Source organism: Barbatula barbatula, assembly GCF_947034865.1.
Source record: "Barbatula barbatula genome assembly, chromosome: 13".
Classification (NCBI taxonomy): domain Eukaryota; kingdom Metazoa; phylum Chordata; class Actinopteri; order Cypriniformes; family Nemacheilidae; genus Barbatula; species Barbatula barbatula.
Genome location: NC_136776.1, coordinates 23,440,882 through 23,461,225, shown reverse-complemented (window position 1 = coordinate 23,461,225; position 20,344 = coordinate 23,440,882). Strand labels below are relative to the sequence as shown.

General features: G+C 37.3%; 1 protein-coding gene across 1 annotated transcript in view; it reads left to right on the top strand.

The window, feature by feature from the left end:
- The first annotated feature begins 3,275 nt into the window (after nt 1-3,275).
- Nucleotides 3,276-20,344, top strand: part of LOC306902476 (uncharacterized protein) — a 48,180-nt gene continuing 31,111 nt past the window's right edge. Inside the window, exons 1-7 of the mRNA XM_079471073.1 lie at nt 3,276-3,382; nt 3,541-3,597; nt 3,962-4,306; nt 5,385-5,507; nt 12,466-12,777; nt 13,086-13,388; nt 13,975-14,583. Of these exons, the coding sequence (XP_079327199.1) occupies nt 3,361-3,382; nt 3,541-3,597; nt 3,962-4,306; nt 5,385-5,507; nt 12,466-12,777; nt 13,086-13,388; nt 13,975-14,054 (1,242 nt within the window). The 5' untranslated portion in view covers nt 3,276-3,360 and the 3' untranslated portion in view covers nt 14,055-14,583. The remainder of the gene's footprint in view (nt 3,383-3,540; nt 3,598-3,961; nt 4,307-5,384; nt 5,508-12,465; nt 12,778-13,085; nt 13,389-13,974; nt 14,584-20,344) is intronic.

The window sequence follows — 20,344 nt, the reverse complement described above, 5'->3', positions numbered from 1 at the left end:
AACTGACACTGACTCAAGTTCTTATATATATTTTGGTGTTTGTTGTCATGGTCAGTTTAGTTGTCATAGCTCTGCTGGCGTCTTCTTTCACACTGAATGTGTTTATCACTCTGAGATTTCTCAGTTACCGTTAAACTGTGACTTTGAGAGAGCTTTTCTACCATTGGGCCGAACAATTCTGAGCAGGTCGGTCTGTAACGGTTATGGTTATGTTTCCGTGTGACCCTGGTTAGGAACAACACGATTACAAGCCGTTCATAAACATGAATGTAACAAGGTTCAATAAAAGGGAAGGAGACGGGAACCGCGAACAAAATAACTTTTAATTAAATAAACAAACAATAAAACACAACATAAAACCCAGGCCTGGTCCTCTCTCACTGATGGTCCGGTCACTTGTCCCCTTTGTTGGCTTTGAACGTGGTAATGGTATCGGATCCTGCGATCGCTTGTATCTAGCTAATGTTCCGGTTTATTTTTGAACGGGAGACAACTGTGCGCATTAGGCATTGGCCGCATAACCGGTTTCAGGGTATACCGAGGTTTCAAAGGTTTCAGTATGAGCTGTGTATAAAAAAAAAACTAATAATGAAATCATGTAATTCAATGTTTGATGTTCATGTCTAATACAAATGATAAAAATTGTAATTTGAAGGCTTTTACCCGACACACATGTTCTATATGTTGGTTGAAAATGAAATGTATTGTGTCCAGTTAAAAAGTAGTTTTTTGTATATGCAGATATTTGGAAATAACACATTTTAGTGTTGTAATAGTAGGTGTTTACACAGCTTTTGGTCAGTCTATTAAAAGTAGTACAGAGTATATAAAATAAAATAATTTGAACATAAATGCTGCACTTAAAACAGTTGACGCATGTAAGCTTGAAAAATATAACTATTATTGTATCAAATATTGTATCAGAGAATGAAGTTCTGATTTGATCAGATCTAGTAATAGGCCTTTATCACACTTGACTGTAGCAATGGCAGCGAGCACAGCAAGGAATTGTGGTTGCATTCCTAAATGTTAAAATAGTTCGACAAAACAACCCGATATCAGTTTTCATTATTTTCCAACTGATGAAGAAACAAAGAAAAGGTGGATTCGTGCTATTCAGCGGGATGAAGGCAACACTTTCACTTTTTAAAAGGGAGGATATATGTAAGAATCTCTCCTCAACGGTCAGCACCCCCCCATCAGCACCTTCTCCCAGATGCACCCGTTCACTTTTGCCCCGGACTATTGACTCTCACGAACTACATTTCCCATCATACTTTGCACCCGGCACAATCGCTCCTGCAGATCTAGTTGTATTTTGTTACCGTGGTTTCCTGGGTTTTGCTCATATAGTTACTTTGTGGATGTTGCCTGTTTGTCGTGTGGATCACCTACCCTTGTGGGATATACCTTATTGCCTTGGATTTTTATTTAACCTTCATCATCACAAAGTCTTGTTGTGGCAATGTCTTTCTGTCCTATGTGTAGTGTTAAAACATACGTAGACGGGCAACACTTGACAGAATCTGACTATTTGTTAACTTTTGCTTGCAGGAATTTGCTATTGTTATGAATGAGTATGAAAGTTCCACAATGAACCATTCTGTACATTTATAACTATATATACATATAGTGGCGTGCGGGCCAATGGTCAATCAGCGCCGCCATGGAAACCCCGCACTCAAGATTGCCTAATGCTTCTTCCTTCCTTCTTCCTTCTTTCTTCTACAGCCACAAGTGCCTGAAACGATTGGCAGAGACACAGCACCCCTTCACGCACCCTGGACTTCCTACACCGCCACACCATCGCTGGGACCGGAGAGCTACTTCCCCACTGCTCACACCACTGCCAGCGTCTTATTGTTAATAAATCACCCTCCAAGATGATTTAGCCTGGTAATACTTTCCATTTCCTCCTCCTTGAAATGTGCATTGTTAGAAACCGCAGAACATGTGCATGCTTTTAAGATGTGAAGCTTATGAAAGAGCAAGATTTCAGCTCAGTCAAGCGTTAATGAGTGTGGAAATAAAGAAACTGTCAATACAGGCTCTGTTAGGAAATAAAACCAATTAAACAAGAATTTATCGTGAAGTAATAATCATTTATAGGATTGGTAAACAGGATTTAGAATATGTTCAAAACATAGTTATTTATTACGTTTATTCTAAGTAATTTAGTAATTGTTTTTCTGTGAAGTTCCAGTTAGACGCTCCACACTCTTATCCAGTGAGTGGCGGGAATGAACCTAATTTGTTGGTTGCATCCGCCATTAAACCTTTAGAGGCTTAAAGGTTCATGTTTAATATCATATAAATCATCAGGTCGATATGATCTGTGCAGTGATTGGTATCTGATATTTTTGGTGGGTTTGTTTTGGCAGTTGTCGTCAGTGTGGGTGCGGCTCACAGACAAACCGAGGAGATTAACATTATAACATCCACAGAATATCTTCATTTAATCATTTGTTATTGGAATCAACGGAAGCATGAAGCGAGCTCCTGAAAACCATTGTTTTATTACTGTTATGCGGTAAGTGTTCATGTTTATCTTAACACTTTCAACAGGGAACCGTTATGCGCATGACACGTTTGGGCAGCTAGCTTGATAGTAAAAAAAAGGCTGCACACTGATCTCTCTCTCTCTCTCTCTCTCTCTCTCTCTCTCTCTCCTCTGTCTCTCTCTCTCTGTCTCTCTCTCTCTCGCTTTCTCTCCGTCTCTCTCCGTCTCTCTCTCTATCTCTCTCTCTCTCTCCTCTCTCTCTCTCTCTCTCTCTCTGTCTCTCTCTCTCTCTCTCTCTCTCTCTCTCTCTCTCTCTCTCTCTCTCCTCTCTCTCTTTCTCTCCGTCTCTCTCCGTCTCTCTCTCTCTCTCTCTCTCTCTCTCTCTCTCTCTTTCTCTCCGTCTCTCTCCCGTCTCTCTCTCTCTCTCTCTCTCTCTCTCTCTCTCTCTCTCTCTCTCTCTCTCTCTCCCTCTCCCTCTCTTTCTCTCCGTCTCTCTCTCCGTCTCTCTCTCTCTCTCTCTCCCCTCTCTCTGGGATCAAACATGTGTGGTACTACTTACACAATCATGTACCAAGCCTACTTTACACTTGTTAACTTAACTTTTCTGTTATAATGTTTAAAACAAATGATAGATGTTCTACCAGAGCAACCTAGAAAAGTCTAACAGGTCTCAGCATTCATCTAATAACATTTAGTGCATCATGTGGAATCATGCGAATCGCTGTGTTCACTCCATTTTCCAGCAATGGTTTTTAATTTGTCTGCAGGTGTAGTGTATGCTGTGACTGATGAAGTGAAGATTACAGTGATGGAGGGAGATTCCATCACTCTTAACACTAATCTGACTGAACTAAAGACAGATGCTGACTCGATCAGGTGGAGGTTTGTGGAAGGTCTTGACTCTAAACCTCTGCTAGTTGAAGTGTTTAATAATAGCATCAAGTATGGTGATAAAAAGTTCAAAAGCAGATTGCAGATAAGTCAGATCGGATCTCTTTCCATCAAGAACATGAAAACCACATTTTCTGGACTTTATACAGCAGACATTCAAGATGGCAGTGGAAAACCAATCAAGGAATTCAGAGTCACTGTTAATGGTGAGCATGCATATTGTAGTTTTTGTGTGTTAAAGTTTGTTTGCCTATTTGCCTTTTTATTAAACAGAAAAATGTAATTAATTGTGTATGTATTAATAACCATGTGCTGAACATCCTCCTCCCTTGCATCAGTACCGTCCCGTTTCATTCAAACATGGCTTCTCTGTCAGTATGATGTATTTGTGACGGTGTGTTAAAGCTTGTAAAGTTCTACAGCCAACATCAATATAGGGTTTTCTGTTATGCTAGTGTTATTGTTTGTTGACATGTCTTAAAAGCCTTTAACATTCATTATAGTATTGCAATGGCTTTACAACTAACATTTTGTACGTTTAATTTCTAAATGTGACTCTGTTTCTTGCAGATGCTCCACGTGTTATCAGTGCTGGTACAGGTGATGTGAAGTCAGTGTCAGTGAATGAGGGAGAATCTGTTACTCTACACACTGATGTCCAAACACACACAGATGATCTGATACTGTGGAGGTTTGGAGATGAAGGTCTTCTCATAGCTAAAGGTGATAAAGAAGACAATAAGAGCTCAATATATGATGAAGAAAAGAGATTCAGAGGCAGACTGAAGCTGGATGATCAGACCGGATCTCTCACCATCAGTGATGTCAGATTATCAGATTCTGGACTTTATAAACTGAAGATCAGCAGCAACAACAAACAGACATTATACAAGACGTTCAGTGTTTATATCAGGGGTGAGTCTCAGTTCTCTCATTCAAACATCTGTCAACTGTGAGAATAATTCAGATACATTTCCCCGTTACGCTGCTTCCATTTGAGATTAAAGAGGTTATTAAGAGTTTCATTGAAATGTACAACATTTATTAACTAGAACTAGAAGTGTACAATCTCCTTATTCTAGTCTTACTGAAATCATATGGATTAAATGCCTAAGCACAGTTTTACCCTGAACACATTATTATTGGCTGAAAACAGTTAAAACTGGAATATTGTGTGTGTGCGTGCGTGCGTGCGTGCGTGCGTGTGTTTAATGTAGGGCTGCAACAACTTATCGATCAAATTTATAATAATAGATTATGAAAACTGTTGTAAACTATTTTCATTATGGATTTGTTTGTCTGTGATGTCACTTGCGAGCTGCACAGTTATACGTCTCTTATGTCTCTCCGTGTCATGATTCTGCTTTCTCTTGTCTTGATTTTCTGGTCTAGTGGCAGAATCATGACAGACCCTCGTGTTTTATTATTGTCAATCAGGACATAATATGCGTTCTCTCCAGTCTCGTCATTTGGCCCCGCCCCTCTCGTTCCTAGTATAGCTTTTCTTCCTGTGTCTCATTACCCACACCTGCCCATTGTTATTTCCTTTGTTAGTCTACCTATTTAATGCCCTCATGTCTATTGTCTTGTGCTCGTTCTTTGGTTCAAGGTCCCTGTTGTAGTTTCCTTGACTGCCGTGCATTTATCCTGTTGTACAGATGTATTATCTTGTATGTTATGCCTTGTACCCTTGCGTGTCGTCCTAGTTGTGCTCTGTTTTTGGATTACCCTGTCAAGTGTGTTCCCGTTGGTTTTGTATAAGTCTAGTTCTTTTTTGATCCCCCACGTGGGAAGTGTTTTGTTTGCGTGTTAGTGTTTATTTACCGCCACCCCATTGTGGGTCTTTTGTTTCGTGTCATTTATTAAAAGTCTTGTTCATTCATCCTTGCTGCCTGCACTTGGGTTCTTCCATCACGTTCTCCTACACAGTCCGTGACACTCCGTGCATGCGGCATGTGGTGCACAGTTTTAGGATTAGTCTCTGTTATTACAGGTCTGTCTACAGGTGGAATAGCAGGAATAGTCTTTGCTGTCCTGGTGGCTGTTGCTGTTGTTGCTGTTGCTGCTTTTTCTGCTGCTGTGATTTACTATCGTCGCAAGATCTCTAAACAAGAGGGTGAGTTTAATCTTCAGCTAATACAACAATAGGAAATCAAATATCTTTATTGTACTAAAGTAGTTTAAAGAGTTCCTATTATGATTATTTATTTGAAAATATTTCTACATGATTTATTTTTTACTGTACATTAGCACATCATCTCTGCATGAAAAGCTTTGTTGTAGCTCCTGTTTTATTAAAGACAGACTGGACAGATGAAATATTTTATATGTTCCCAGAGAGCAAAAACACATGTGAACTTATATCAGTGTTAAAGAAACACAACGGTTACACATTTAACTCTCTCACACCATATAACATAGATATATGATGGTCTGTCATTGGACGGTTAAAAGGACTATATTCATTAAAACAGTAACATTTGCACTTTATCAGAATATTACAAGACAAAAGTTATTGTTTTTGAAAATGACATTTATGACAATTGTGATTTCTAATGAAACTTTATATTATAAATGAAAAGGCTGAAATACCTCTGTGCCAGCTTGTTATCATCAGTGGTCAAGATATATTTGGTTTGTCATGAATAATTCGTGTTTATAATTCAATTCAATTCAATTCAATTTTATTTATATAGCGCCTTTCACAATTTGCATTGTTCCAAAGCAGCTTTACAGAGGAAAAACGAAAAACCCAAAAAAGGGTAAAACACACTACATGGTGTTTTATATAATAAATCCAATTATTCTAGTAAATAATATCTAATTTCTACATCTGGTGGTTTATTTAGCATATTTTGCATTAAGTGAATGCTTGGCTGAAAAGATGCGTTTTTAATCTAGATTTAAATTGGGCGAGTGTGTCTGATCCTCGAATAATATCAGGAAGGCTATTCCAGAGTTTAGGTGCTACATATGAGAAAGCTCGACCCCCTTTGGTGGATTTAGTTATTCTAGGTCTTATCAAAAGTCCTGCGTTTTGAGATCTTAGAGAGCGTGATGGGTTGTAGTATGATAGAAGCTCTGTTAGGTAGGTAGGGGCTAAACCCTTTAAGGCTTTATAAGTGATTAAAAGAACTTTAAAGTCAATACGATACTTAATGGGTAGCCAGTGAAGGGTTGATAAAATTGGGGTTATCTGATCGTATTTTCTGGATCTGGTTAGAACTCTGGCTGCTGCGTTCTGAACTAACTGTAGTTTGTTTATTGATGATGCAGGACAAACACTAAGTAGCACATTACAGTAGTCAAGTCTTGAGGTCATAAATGCATGAATAAGCTTCTCTGCGTCAGCAACACACAGAATATTTCGTAACTTGGCAACATTTCTTAGGTGGAAAAAGGCTGTTTTTGTGACATTTGAGATGTGATTTCGAAATGACAGGTTGCTGTCTAATATAACGCCTAGATCTTTTACTGTATTTGTTGGAGTAACAGTACATCCTTCAACTTGCAGTTTATAATCAGAAATATTTGGTTTGCGTGTCTTAGGTCCGATAAGTAATATTTCTGTTTTATTAGAATTTAAAAGAAGGAAATTATAGGTCATCCAATGTTTTATATCTTCAATGCACTCTGCCAATTTGGGTAGCTGGGAGGAATCATCTGGTCTTGATGAGATATATAGCTGAGTATCATCTGCATAGCAATGGAAGCTAATTCCATGTTTTTTAATAATGTTTCCAAGGGGAAGCATGTATATGGAGAACAGCACGGGTCCCAGAACCGATCCCTGAGGTAATCCATAATTTACTTGCGTTAAATAGGATGATTCCCCATTTAGATGGACAAATTGATGTCTGTCTGACAAGTAAGATCTAAACCATTGTAGTGCCTGTCCCTCAATACCGGTATAATTGTGTAAGCGATCTAGAAGTATGTTATGGTCTACGGTATCAAACGCAGCACTAAGGTCAAGCAGGACCAGGAGTGAGATGTTACCTTTATCTGATGCTATAAGCAGGTCGTTTGTAATTTTAACGAGCGCAGTTTCAGTGCTATGATGAGATCTAAAGCCTGACTGAAATTTTTCGTGCATGTCGTTATTTTGTAAGAAAGAGCACAACTGAGTGCACACTACTTTTTCTAGAATTTTAGACAGGTATGGGAGATTTGAAATCGGTCTATAGTTTCCTAGTTCATTTGGATCTAAGTTTGGTTTCTTGATTAGAGGCTTAATGACGGCCATCTTAAAGGGTCCTGGGACATGGCCTAGATTAATTGACGAGTTGATAATGTTATAAATGGGCTCAATTGCAACAGGTAGTAACTCTTTTAATAATTTAGTTGGTATGGGGTCTAGTAAGCAAGTTGTAGGTTTAGAGGTTGCGATAAGTTGAATTAAATCTTCCTGTTTTATAGTTGAAAAACGCTGGAGCCTTTCTTTTGGAGCGATGGTTGGTGCTAATTCATAGGACAGATTTGGAGGTTGAGTTTTTACAATTTTGTCACGAATGTTTTTGATTTTCTCTGTAAAAAATTTCATGAATTCATTGCTACCAAGGTGCGGCGGAATAACAAGGTCAGGTGGTGTCTGTTTATTTGTTAATTTAGCAACTGTGCTAAATAGAAACCTTGGATTGTTTTTGTTGGTTTCTATGAGGTTACGAAGGTGCTCTGCCTTTGCTGCTTTTAGTGCCTTTTTATAACAATTTGCACTCTCTTTCCATGCCATTTTAAAGACCTCTAATTGCGATTTTATCCATTTGCGCTCTAGTTTACGTGTTTCTCTTTTAAGGGCGCGAGTGGTGCTATTGTACCAGGGTGCAATATTTTTCTCATTAATCTTTTTTGACTTCATAGGTGCAACAGCTTCTAATGTATTAGAGAAAATAGTGCCCAATTTCCTGGTCATGACGTCGAGCGATTCGTTATTTATTGGTCTGGTTATTAAAGGAGTCAGATCTGGCAAGCTCTTTGCGAAGCTATCTTTAGTAGCAGAGGTGATTGTTCTACCCTGTCGATAACGTGTTAAAGGGCTGATTCCAGACGTGCACAAAGTACCCGTTATAAGATAGTGATCGGTGACATCGTCGCTTTGAGGCATAATATCTATATTGGTTAGATCGGCTCCGTGAGATATAATCAGGTCTAGTGTATGATTAAATCGATGAGTTGGTCCTTTAATGTGTTGTATTACCCCAAAAGATTGTAGTAGTTCTGTAAACGCCACAGCTAATGCATCGTTAGCGCTATCTACGTGGATATTGAAATCTCCGACAATTAGTATTTTATCAACGTTAACCAATAGGTCCGATAGGAAGTCCGCAAACTCTTTCAGAAAATCAGTATAGGGACCAGGGGGTCTATACACCGTAGCCAATGTAAAAGAAAGCAATAGTTTTTTACTTTTGTTAGGAATAATTATGTTCAACGCAAGCACTTCAAATGATTTAAATTTATGCTCTGTTCTCTGAGATACAGTAAGAAAGTTTCTAAAGATTGTAGCGACGCCGCCACCCCGACCAACCGGACGTGGCTCATGCATATAACAGTAACTTGGTGGGGTACACTCATTTAGGCCGAAATAATCATTTGGTTTAAGCCAGGTCTCGGTAAGACAGAGAATATCAAAACTGTTGTCCGTGATCATTTCATTTACAATAACTGCCTTTGAATTTAGTGATCTAATATTAAGTAGGCCGAACTTTATAAATTGGTTTTGGTTGTTTATTACATTGTCTTCAGGTTTAATCACGATCAGATTTTTTCTCTGACTTTTGCCAAAATGTTTACTTTGTAGTATTATTCGGGGGACACATATAGTCTCTATATATTTGGAAACAGTAACATTTATAGCAGTTGAGGCGCACATACTATGGTTAAAGTTTTGACTTACCTGAGGGAGACTTACCTGAGGGAGACATAGTCAACCGGTGCGCAGCGCCTGTGAGATGTTGTCGGACAGGAGAGCCGCTCCAATGCTGCTGGGATGCAGGCCGTCAGGGCGGAAGAGCCTAGGTCGCTCCCAGAACAGATCAAAATTATTTACAAAGAGCAGCTTCTGTTCAATACACCATGACATCAACCATTGATTAAGTGAAAAAAGTCTACTAATCAGTAAAATAAAATAAAATCTCTAAACATTTAGTAATAGTGATGGTGCTTCGACAGAAATCTGTATCAAATGTTTTTATTCTGCTGGTTTCATGTAAAATTTTATTCCCACTTGCCAACAAATGTCAAAATCTCACTAGAGATGTGTTGGTGGGGACATCCACCGATTCTTTGATCAAAAAGCATTATGAACAGAAGATAGATGACATATATTCTACCTGCTTTGTAACTCTTCTGCTTACTTTGAACCTGATGCTTAGTTTGTGTTTCATTATTATTTTTAATTGAAAATACCACCTCAACTCTCACTTCTCTGTGCTTTGGGCTGGAATTTGTGCTTTAAACAAATATAAACAAGATCACTGAGCCTATGAGCTCATTCTGTATGTAATAACTGCACTGCTCCCGCTTAACAGACAAAACGCATCTGAACCGGTACATTGCCCAGCAGCACTATAGTTTTCATAATATCTTTTTATGACTTTTTATTATAGTTCAAAAATTAAAAATGTACTCGCCCTCATGCTATCGTAGGTGTACATGTCTTTCTTATTTTAGCCTAGGGATGCATTGATCAAAAGTACAATTTCAGTGCGGCTTCAAAGGGCTTTAAAAGATACCAGACGATGAATAAGGGTCTTATCTAGCGAAACCATCCGTCATTTTCAAAAGAAATTCAATTGATATGCTTTATAAACACAAATGCTCGTTCTGTGAAGCGCGTTCATGACTTCATGTAATACGTAATTACGTTGAAAGGGTTGCACTTGATACCACGGTTGCAGCAAATCACTGTGAAGAATTTCCCTTTTGTTTACCTTTGCATGGATTATTGCCCTTTGCATTCCTCACAGTTGAAGAATTAGCTTTGCCCGCTAGCTATGTCAAAGTTTGCTATCCGGGGAAAAATGAGCACAGTTGTTGTACTGACACCGACAGGTAATTATTTATATTATACAGTGACGTGTCAGTATTGTACCACAAAAGTGAGTTCAAGTAAAGTGGGCATATTTAGCTTCATCATCACTATTACATGTGTTCCTCCTTTACTAAATAATCTAGTATGGAATCAAAAATATATTTATCATATTTCATTAAACACCTAGCTTTACATTCAATGTATTTCTTATTATTGGTTGATATTTGAAAAAGTTATTTATTGTTGTTCACACTGTAACACTGAAGTTTGCTCATGTTTTCGCCCTGTTTTTTGTAATGCATTGAATCGCCATGAAAACACAGACTACTGTTATAAAAGCTTCAGCAATTATCACAACTTGAGAATGTATTACCGGCACAAACCTTAATGCGACACACACTCGGGTTTGGCTGAGAATGTTTTGTGAGGTACACAACTGACGAAAACAATACAGAGGTCGTTTCCTCTATTACGAACTTCTCCCATATCACAGATAAGTGTGGAAATGGGCGACTTACAGTGGTATGCAAATGTTTGGGAACCCCTAAGGAAAATCACTGCATCAGTTTGTCTTTTGAAGCCTCAACTTCATTTTAACATATGTTATGGAAACAGAAACATCACGGTAGTGAAATCACAACATGGGCATGTGCATAAGTTTGGGCACCCCGAAGAAATCATTCCATAAATATTTAGTAGAGCCTCCTTTTGGTGCAATAACAGCCTGTAGACGCCTCCTATAGCCACAGACAATCCCCAAAGTCTGGCAGGTGGTATTTTGGGCCATTCCTCCATACAAAATGCCTCCAGTTCAGTCAGGTTTCTGGGCTTCTGTGCGTAGACAGCCTGCTTCAAATCAATCCATACATTTTCAATGATGTTAAGGTCTGGGGACTGGGATGACAAGAACATTGTACTTGTTAAAATCCACCAAGGAATTCATGCAGAAGCACAAGTGCTTTGGATCATTGTCCTGCTGAAAAATCCAACCCCGGCGTATCTTCAACTTTGTGACCGACTCTTGAACATTCTTGTCAAGAATCTGCTGATAGTGAGAGGAATTCATGTGGCTCACAGCCAGCTATTACCTACATGTATGTTAAACAGCCTTTTCTATGATTGGTTCCACCTGTCTGTGTTGTTGAAGGTCTCAGGAGCTGATCAAAGCTATTTTATGCTGCAATGTGTCAGCTATAAATCCCTACAGGTATTTTATTATAATAATAATAATATTATATTCCTGTAACTCAGTGGTAAGAGCATTGCTTTAACATCCAAGGTTGTGGGTTTGACCCCAGGAGATTGCAGATACCTGTGTATAAATGTATAGGATAATGCAATGTAAGCCGCTTTGGATAAAAGCGTCTGCCATATGTAAATGTAATAAAGCTACTCTAAGAATTTCGGAAAACACTCAATTGTCTACATCTCTGTAGGAAAACAAATCTGTTGCTGTGATCTCTTATAAAGGTAGAGCAAATTATCATGAAATCTCAGAGCGGGGCCCAAACTTCTGCATTCCACTGTAGGGGGCTGAAATATTGGGATGCAAGAGTGAGATGCAAACAAGCTCATTTCTGCTCGCGCTGTGTTTGAGCTGCCCGTCACGCCCGAGTTACATCGACCAATGAGACATAAACAATCATTCATTCATAAAAATATATAACATTTTCACAAAGGCAATATGAGATGTATTCCGTATATTAAACATTTGAAATTGTATTTGAAACACGAAATGTAAATGAATATAAAGCGTTTTTTATTCCCTGATGTGTCACGTACCACCAGGGGTCTCTTGAGTACCACAGTTTGAGAACTACTGGCACAGAGGATGAATGAGGTTAAAAAAACTACAATATGTGAAAAGTGAATGTTTAGAAATGAACATCAATGAGTTTTGTTCCTTGTTAGTTCCTGTTTAATAATGATTTATATTGACACACATCATGAGATGATTATTGACAGAGATTATGAAAGAGATGTTCATGTAAACAATGTCTTTATTTCTCTCTTGTGTTTCCGTCCTGTGTTTGCTGTGCAGCTGTGACAGTTGAAGTGTTCCAGACAGATGATCTCGTTCTTCCTCGTGATCCTAAAGACATCCAGACAGCTGATGAGGGAGAGTGGTGGTTTGGAGATAAAGAGAAAATAGCCGAATTTAATAAAAAGAACAACACATCTTCTAGATATGATAATGTTCTTGATGAGAGATTCAAAGACAGACTGGTGCTGGACCGTCAGACTGGATCTCTCACGATCAAGTACATCAAAACCAAACACTCTGGACTTTATAAACTGAAGACCAGCGGCGGATCAAGACCATCACAAGTTCATTATAATGTTATGGTCTTGGGTAAGTAGCTCAAACATGTGATAGTGACAGTGCTTGTTTATCAATTAATGCATTTTATATTAATAGTAAATGTTCAGGCTTTAGATATGCTTTGCAATTTGCTCTTTTCTGTATTCCTCAGTGAATCGTTTACAGGTAAAAATTGTATCATCATATGTGTTCTCTGGGACTCAAAAGCACTTCTCCCTGCGTCAGAGGACTGTAGATCTTTAATATTGTGTAAATCATCTGAATGCACATTCACTTGAGCTGATGGGATGTTCTTCTGTGTTCTTCTCTTCTATGTGCTGCTGCTGTTATGAATGAAGGAAGGGACAAATCTGTAGATCTGGGCGGTTCTGTTACTCTAGAGTCTGGTGTTACTGACATAAACACCAATGATGAGATACTGTGGACATTTGGACCTGAAGACACTCGTATCGCTCGAATCACTGGAGGGACTGAACCTTATTTATACCCTGATGAGAGATTCAGAGACGGACTGAAGCTGAACGATAAGACTGGAGATCTCACCATCACAAACATCACATCTGAACACACTGGAGCTTACAAAGTACTGATCTACAAGAGTGGAGAGACTAGATACAAGAAATTCACGGTTCACACACCTGGTGAGTAAATGTGTTTTCATCCGAATGATTCAAGTATTGATGTTAAATCTCAGTGTTTATTAAGTGGAGATCTGATGTATCTGCTTTAAAAGCTTTCGTGTCATGACACAACAACCGTTGATCTCTCACGTCAGAATATAAACCTACAGCTGACTGAAGATATTTGCTGTCTTTGCTTACACAGCGTGACACTTAAATTAAACATTTCTACATGTTTGATTGAGCTGTTTTAATAAGAACTGACAGCTAATCTACAACAAGACTGTTTTCAGCTAAAAGTATTGAAACTTTATTAAATGTAAATGGCATTTTAATCATAATGTTTATATTTTATTTAATTATTTTAGTATGTTTTCATACACTTCTATTTGAAAGTCAGAACACACATGCTGTTTAATATGAACATGTCTAACACGTGTGAATTTCTGTTTTCTGGAAAGTGCAAAAATATCATAATGTTCATTCAAAACAAACAAATATTAAAAGATAATTTACTAAAATTGCCCAATGCATCATGCAAAAAGTTTTCATGTGCTATCTGTGTTGCTCAATTGACTCTTCTCATGTCATCTGTGATCTCTGACAGAATCAGCAAGAAACAGAGGAAGACGAAATGAATCGCGAAAGGAACCTCGGTTGAATGCCGCAGATTCTGCTGTCCCGTAAACTGTATAGATGCTCAACATCACAAGTGTGAAACATCTGTTACGTCATCAACATCTACAGTAACAAAACCACTTCACTGTTCTCATGATCCGTCATGAACCAATGAGAATAAAGTCCCTGTGTGCTGTTCAGCAGCAGTGATGAAGACTTTTAAAGCTAAACTTACAAGATTTTCTTTATAAAAAGACAAAGAAACTTTCTTTTATTTGCCGTTCACACTGATCAATGATCACAATGTGTTTATCTGTTACTCGCTGCAAAGCAAATTATTAGTTTGATATTTTGAGACTCCAGACATTATTGATCTGAGGAGGAGAAATATCAGATACACATGAAGATCTGTGTGAACACCTGCAGTCTCTCTCTAACCTGCTAATCTGTTTTTTATTACATACAGATTATACATATATACGAATATTATATGTTTTTATATAAGAACTAACACCAAAAATAAGTTCATGTTGATGTTAACCTGTGTTCAGAACAGAAAGAATGAGATCACGTGACGGCCTTTTCATTCACCATCAGTGTGTGAAGCCTGTTCAGTGTTTTTATTGTTAATGATCATATTATTTTAGTCTTTTTTTAACTTTAATTGATACAGTTGTAAATTACTTAGTAACTTCAGATAAGATTCATCTGAATAAGTGACGTGTAAACAAGAATATTATGGGAATATTGAAATGTGCCTTGTTATGTTTTCTGAATACATGCTTTAACCGTACATGAGTGCTAGTTTTGAGTATTGCTTTACTAAATATACAATGCATTTCATTATAAATAAATAAAATATCAATATTTGTAGTTCTTTGTTTGTTTTTAAACCGTTGAGTGAGATATTGAGCACACAACAAACACTTTTATAATACACATATTTAATATTTCCACTAAATTTGAACAAACACAATACACAGAATAAAATGATTCAAAACCAGCTAAAGATGTTAAGTGTGTGCTTCGTCTCATTAAAGCGTCAGAAGAGAATTCTGGGTAAAAGATGAGTGTCTTTTATTTTTAACCAGTGATTTAAAATGTGGAAAATAAACCAGGAAACATTATTAAAGATATGATGACGCTACAAACATGTTTACAGCTATAACAGTTACAGTTTGACTGTTACACAACATGTTTATCACAAAATCATTTGTTACGGGAACCGACAGCAGATGAACACTATCAAAAACATGTTTTATTGCTGGCGTGTGGTGTTTAAAACTGATCTTTATAATTTCACTTCCATGTTTTATACTGAAAACAGCAGAAACATTTGGACCCTGTTTCACAGACACCAGCAGTTCAATTCATTCATTTAAGTCACATAAAAACAAACATTACTGGTGAGCATCTTCACACAAAACAATGGCACTGATGTATTTAAAGATGCGTCAGATCAGGTTATTTTCAGTTATTACACGGCTCGTTGGAATGCTTGATTCTGATTGGCCAGTCACGACATGTGCAGGTTGTTATTCCTCTCAATAACACACACGGTGACCCGGATGCTGCAGATCTCAGAGACGTGTTGCAGATGAGCAAACAATGTCCTGCAGATGTAAACGTGCACTATCAGGGTTGGCTGGTGATGTCACTTGGTAATAATGACAGATGTTATTTGAGGTTTATCAGAAGTGTTTACACAGCAGATGTTTTCCAGATGTCTTATGGGTAAGATGGGTATTAAATGGCCTGATGTGCAACAGTGTGGTAATAAAACTGAATTGCTTCATTGATTATTGATGAGTTGTGTAGAAGGTTTTCAGTGTGTGTTTCCATGTTTATCCACTAGATGAAGCTTCAGACATCTGTCAGTCGACCTCCTCGGTCCTGCGGCTGAATATTTGTTATTAACATACGGTCAGAAATGCTCTTTACACATTATAATGTAGAATTAAAGCATCAACACGAACACACAAAACATGTGGTCATCACACACACTGCAAATGATGCAAATTCTGCTGTCCCGTAAACTGTATAGATGCTCAACATCACAAGTGTGAAACATCTGTTACGTCATCAACATCTACAGTAACAAAACCACTTCACTGTTCTCATGATCCGTCATGGGGAAGACCAAAAGACCACCATTGACCATTGACAACAGCTTCAGTCCGTCTCTGAATCTCCCATCAGCTTTACTATCATAACACACTTTAGTTTCTTCTTCACATTCATTTCAGCTTTAGTAATGTCTGTAGGTCCAAACTAACACAATTATATTTTCTCTGTGTTTCAGTAAGAATAACACACAGATTCTCCTTTAGTCACTGACACAGTTTCAGTAGCAAACACACAAAGTTAACTTATATTGTGTTTATTATTACTCAGAAATGATGTCATATATATAAATGAATGATAAATTAAAGAACTTTGAGGAGTTTTAGTGTGTTCTGTGTGTGTCCAGCAGGGGGCGGAAGTGCCACTGACGCGTCTTAACAAGCGACAGAAGAAGTGAAGCTTTCTGCGATGTTTAAAGTTTGTGTTTCCTCTCACGTTCATCCATTAGTTTATGCTGCAGTGCTTTTAAACATCTCTGTTATTCAGCAGGTTTGTGTTTTCATGTGCTGGCAGTCAGCGTTGGTGCGAATAGGACTTTTAATCTAAAGTAATGATACGCATGTCCACAAGATGGCGCTATTTCCACATTTCTGACGACAACATGTGACAAAATAATGGTCTATTATTAAATCTATTCAATGAAAGAACTTTGACATTCTTCAATGTTTGTGTTAGTGTATATATATGTATATGTATATAATGGTGATTCAGAAATGAAACAGAGATGTGAAGTACATTGTGTTTGATGAGCACACTGCCCTCTATCTTTACTGAACAGATATAGCAGCCAGTTCAAAAGTGTTCATGTCATGACACATTAAATTCACTAAATATTTTAGTGAAATCCACAACAATAATACGAGTTTATCTCTCACTCTGCAATATTGAAGTTAGTTTTCAGATGGACGGCTGTGGCTCAGCTTTATCACACATTTCTATCAGAAAAGATCTGTCGATGTTTATCGCTTACTGGTTCTGATCTTTGTTTTCTCCAGCAGAGAGATGCTGAACACATTTACACAACTAATGATGGAGTTCCTCTCCCGTCTCTGCTACTTTTCTTTGTTTATTCTTTTATTCACTTAACCGTATTATTATAACAATAGTGCATGTGAATGAATGGACGTAGAACAGGTCTAGATATGAAACAGTGAGTGTTGGGATGTCTATCGTTGAATGATGATTTGTTGTTTAAATGACCGAACACACCTGGATCTTTATAAATGTATAATTGATCGATTAAACAAATGTCAGTGAACAATAATCTACTGGAAAACAATCAAAATCAGAAAGATCTGGTTTTAAAATAGCATTTATGAATAAGAATTAACAAAAATAAGTAAAAGCAATGCAATACAATACTGCAGAAAGTCAGTAAGGAGTGAATGTATAAAGATAAATGCATAAAGAAGACAGATATATAAAAGCAAATTCAAACGATAATATTAAAGCAAATATACTTGAGATATAAACAGATAAGCGTGTTGGTTGTGGTTGTGTTTTAAATGATTCATTTTCATGTTCAGCACGATTTACACTCTTAAAAATAAAGATGCTTAAAAGGTTGTTCACGGCGATGCCATAGAAGAACACCTCAAATCTCCACCTGATTGTCTTTCCTCTGTTCTTCAGTCACTTTCACAGATTCAGTAGAAAACACAAACAACAACAGCTATCAGACATCAGCCAGTTCATTCTGTACGAATGTAGAGCTAAAACGACACTAACTGACACTAAAATCTATTTTTCTCGAAGTACAGTTACAGAAAATGAACATGACATCACATGTCAAATCAAGGCACCCGAGATCAAGTTTTACTGAAACTCCACGAGCACAAACCACAAACATTTTCTCCAGCAGTTTCCACAATACAGAAGGGAAAAGAAAACAGAACAGAAATGTTTTATGAATGTGCTTGAATGAACAGATGAGCTGTAGAGGGAAGTGTTGGTCTGTGGTGGATCGGTGAAGACGCACATCCTTCAGTAGAAGAACAATCATAACATATAAGAGAAGATACAATAACACATGAAAGACCACCAATGGGACATTTTCCTCTTTTCAATTTATTATGTAAATATAATGCTGTTTGCTATTGAATCATGTTTGAGATGTGCAACACCTTCTGTTTGGACTGAGATCTCGCTGCGATTACACATGTTCACCAGTAGGTGGCGCCAGCACGTGCTTCGAAAACCTGAATCATTTTGCGAAGCGATTGTCTCAAAGCTTCGTTTTATACTGCAATGATGTGTCTGATAACTCTGATGCACACCGAAGGATCAGATTATGACGGGGAGTCGAGTCTGATCACTGCTTTCTCTCTCAAATAAATGCTATGAGTCGATGATCATGATTTAAACCGTGATGATGATGATGATGATGATGATGATGATGATGATGATGATGATGATGATGAACTGATAGATTCATTGTTTCTTTTAACTGAATATCTGATCTCTTTTTCCGTTCAAGTTCTATACATGTCCACCAGATGACGCCATTTCCTCATTTCTGACAACTGAAAGCTACGATGGTCAACACTATAATAACTATAATATCATAAAACTAATAATAACTATAATATAATAATAACTAATAATAACTATAATATAATAATAACTATAATATAATAATAACTAATAATAACTATAATATAATAATAACTAATAATAACTACAATATAATAATAACTAATGATAACAGACTAAACTATTGACTTTTTCACTTTTTGTAAAATAATAAAATAATATATACATATGAATTGTTAAGACGGACAATTAAGACAGTTGCTAAGAAACATTTCCACAATAAAGTGTGTTTATCACACAAGAGCTGATCTCAGGTCAGTGTTTGTATCAACTGCATCAGATCAGATGTGTTACTTTAAATATCTCTAAATATACTACATATACAGGTACAACATCTGGAGATCCGGAAAACATCTGCTTTGTAAAAACTAATCTGCTAAACATCTAGAAAGAGCTGTTGTACATCCATTCTAAGCCTTCAGCATCTTACACACGTCTTCTAGATGTTTACAGTATACAGTCAGTCTCAGAGACGCAGATGAGCAAACTGTGTATCGCAGACGTCTTCCAGATGTGCTATCAGCTCCGTCATACTAACACATACGTCTGCTACAGATCTGGAGAACATCTGCTGTGTATCTATATGACCTGCTGTGTATCTATATGACATCTGACAGCTTTCTTCATTATTTAAAGGGATTCTTCACCCAAAAATGAGTTTTTGCAAATCTTTATAAATGTATTTGTTCTGATGAACACATAGAAAGATATTTGGAAGAATGTTTATAACCAGACAGATTCTTCCCCCCATTGACTCCCATAGTAGGAAAACATAGAATGGTAGTAAAAAGTGTCCCACAAATTTTATCAGTCCTACATTCTTCAAAATGTCTTCATTTGCGTTCAACAGAACAAAAGCGGCCGTGTGATGACATCAGACTCGAGGCATCAAGGATATAGTGAGGGCCTGATTTTCTTTCAGACACCCTGAGTGCACTTCCGTGTGCCAAGACCATGTGCTTCCATCTTTAAACAAGGCCCCTTGTGTTTGAAGAGCACACTGCCCTCTAACGTTATTGAGTAGATATAACACCCACAGTGTTCAAATAATTGTTATAATAATTTTTTGGATGTGCAAAGAACAATTTATTTATTTTCATCATGAACATACATGTGCATGCAAATAAATGGACGTCATGAAATGTCTGGTCATAGATATGAAACAGCAAGTTGCATGAGTATTATGAGATGTATAATCTTATGTTAAACTTGAATGAAACCGGCTTACAGACGTCTTCTGTATAAAGAGCACACAGAGCCCTGTCTGTACCAGCAGATATAAAATGTTCTAATAAACAAAAATGCAATATGTGTTTTAAAGTTATTTTTCAGATGGTGTGCAGTTTCTCACCTTTGATCTCTCACACATTAACACATTTATATCAGTAGAAATGATCTGTCAGTTTCATTTGTCACTTTGAGATGCTGAAGGCTTCAGTTTTCCATGAGCTAATTTCTCAGAAAACAACACATTTAGCACAAACATACTTCCTCTTTCTTCTGCCTCTTCTTTATTTTCATTTAAAGGCTGTATATAAATGATGAGTCTACAAAATAAGGTCCAATCTCATCTATGTGTTTTGAGACTCAAACTTTGAAAAAAACTTGATCTCGTGTATATCTAACAATCATATATATCATTA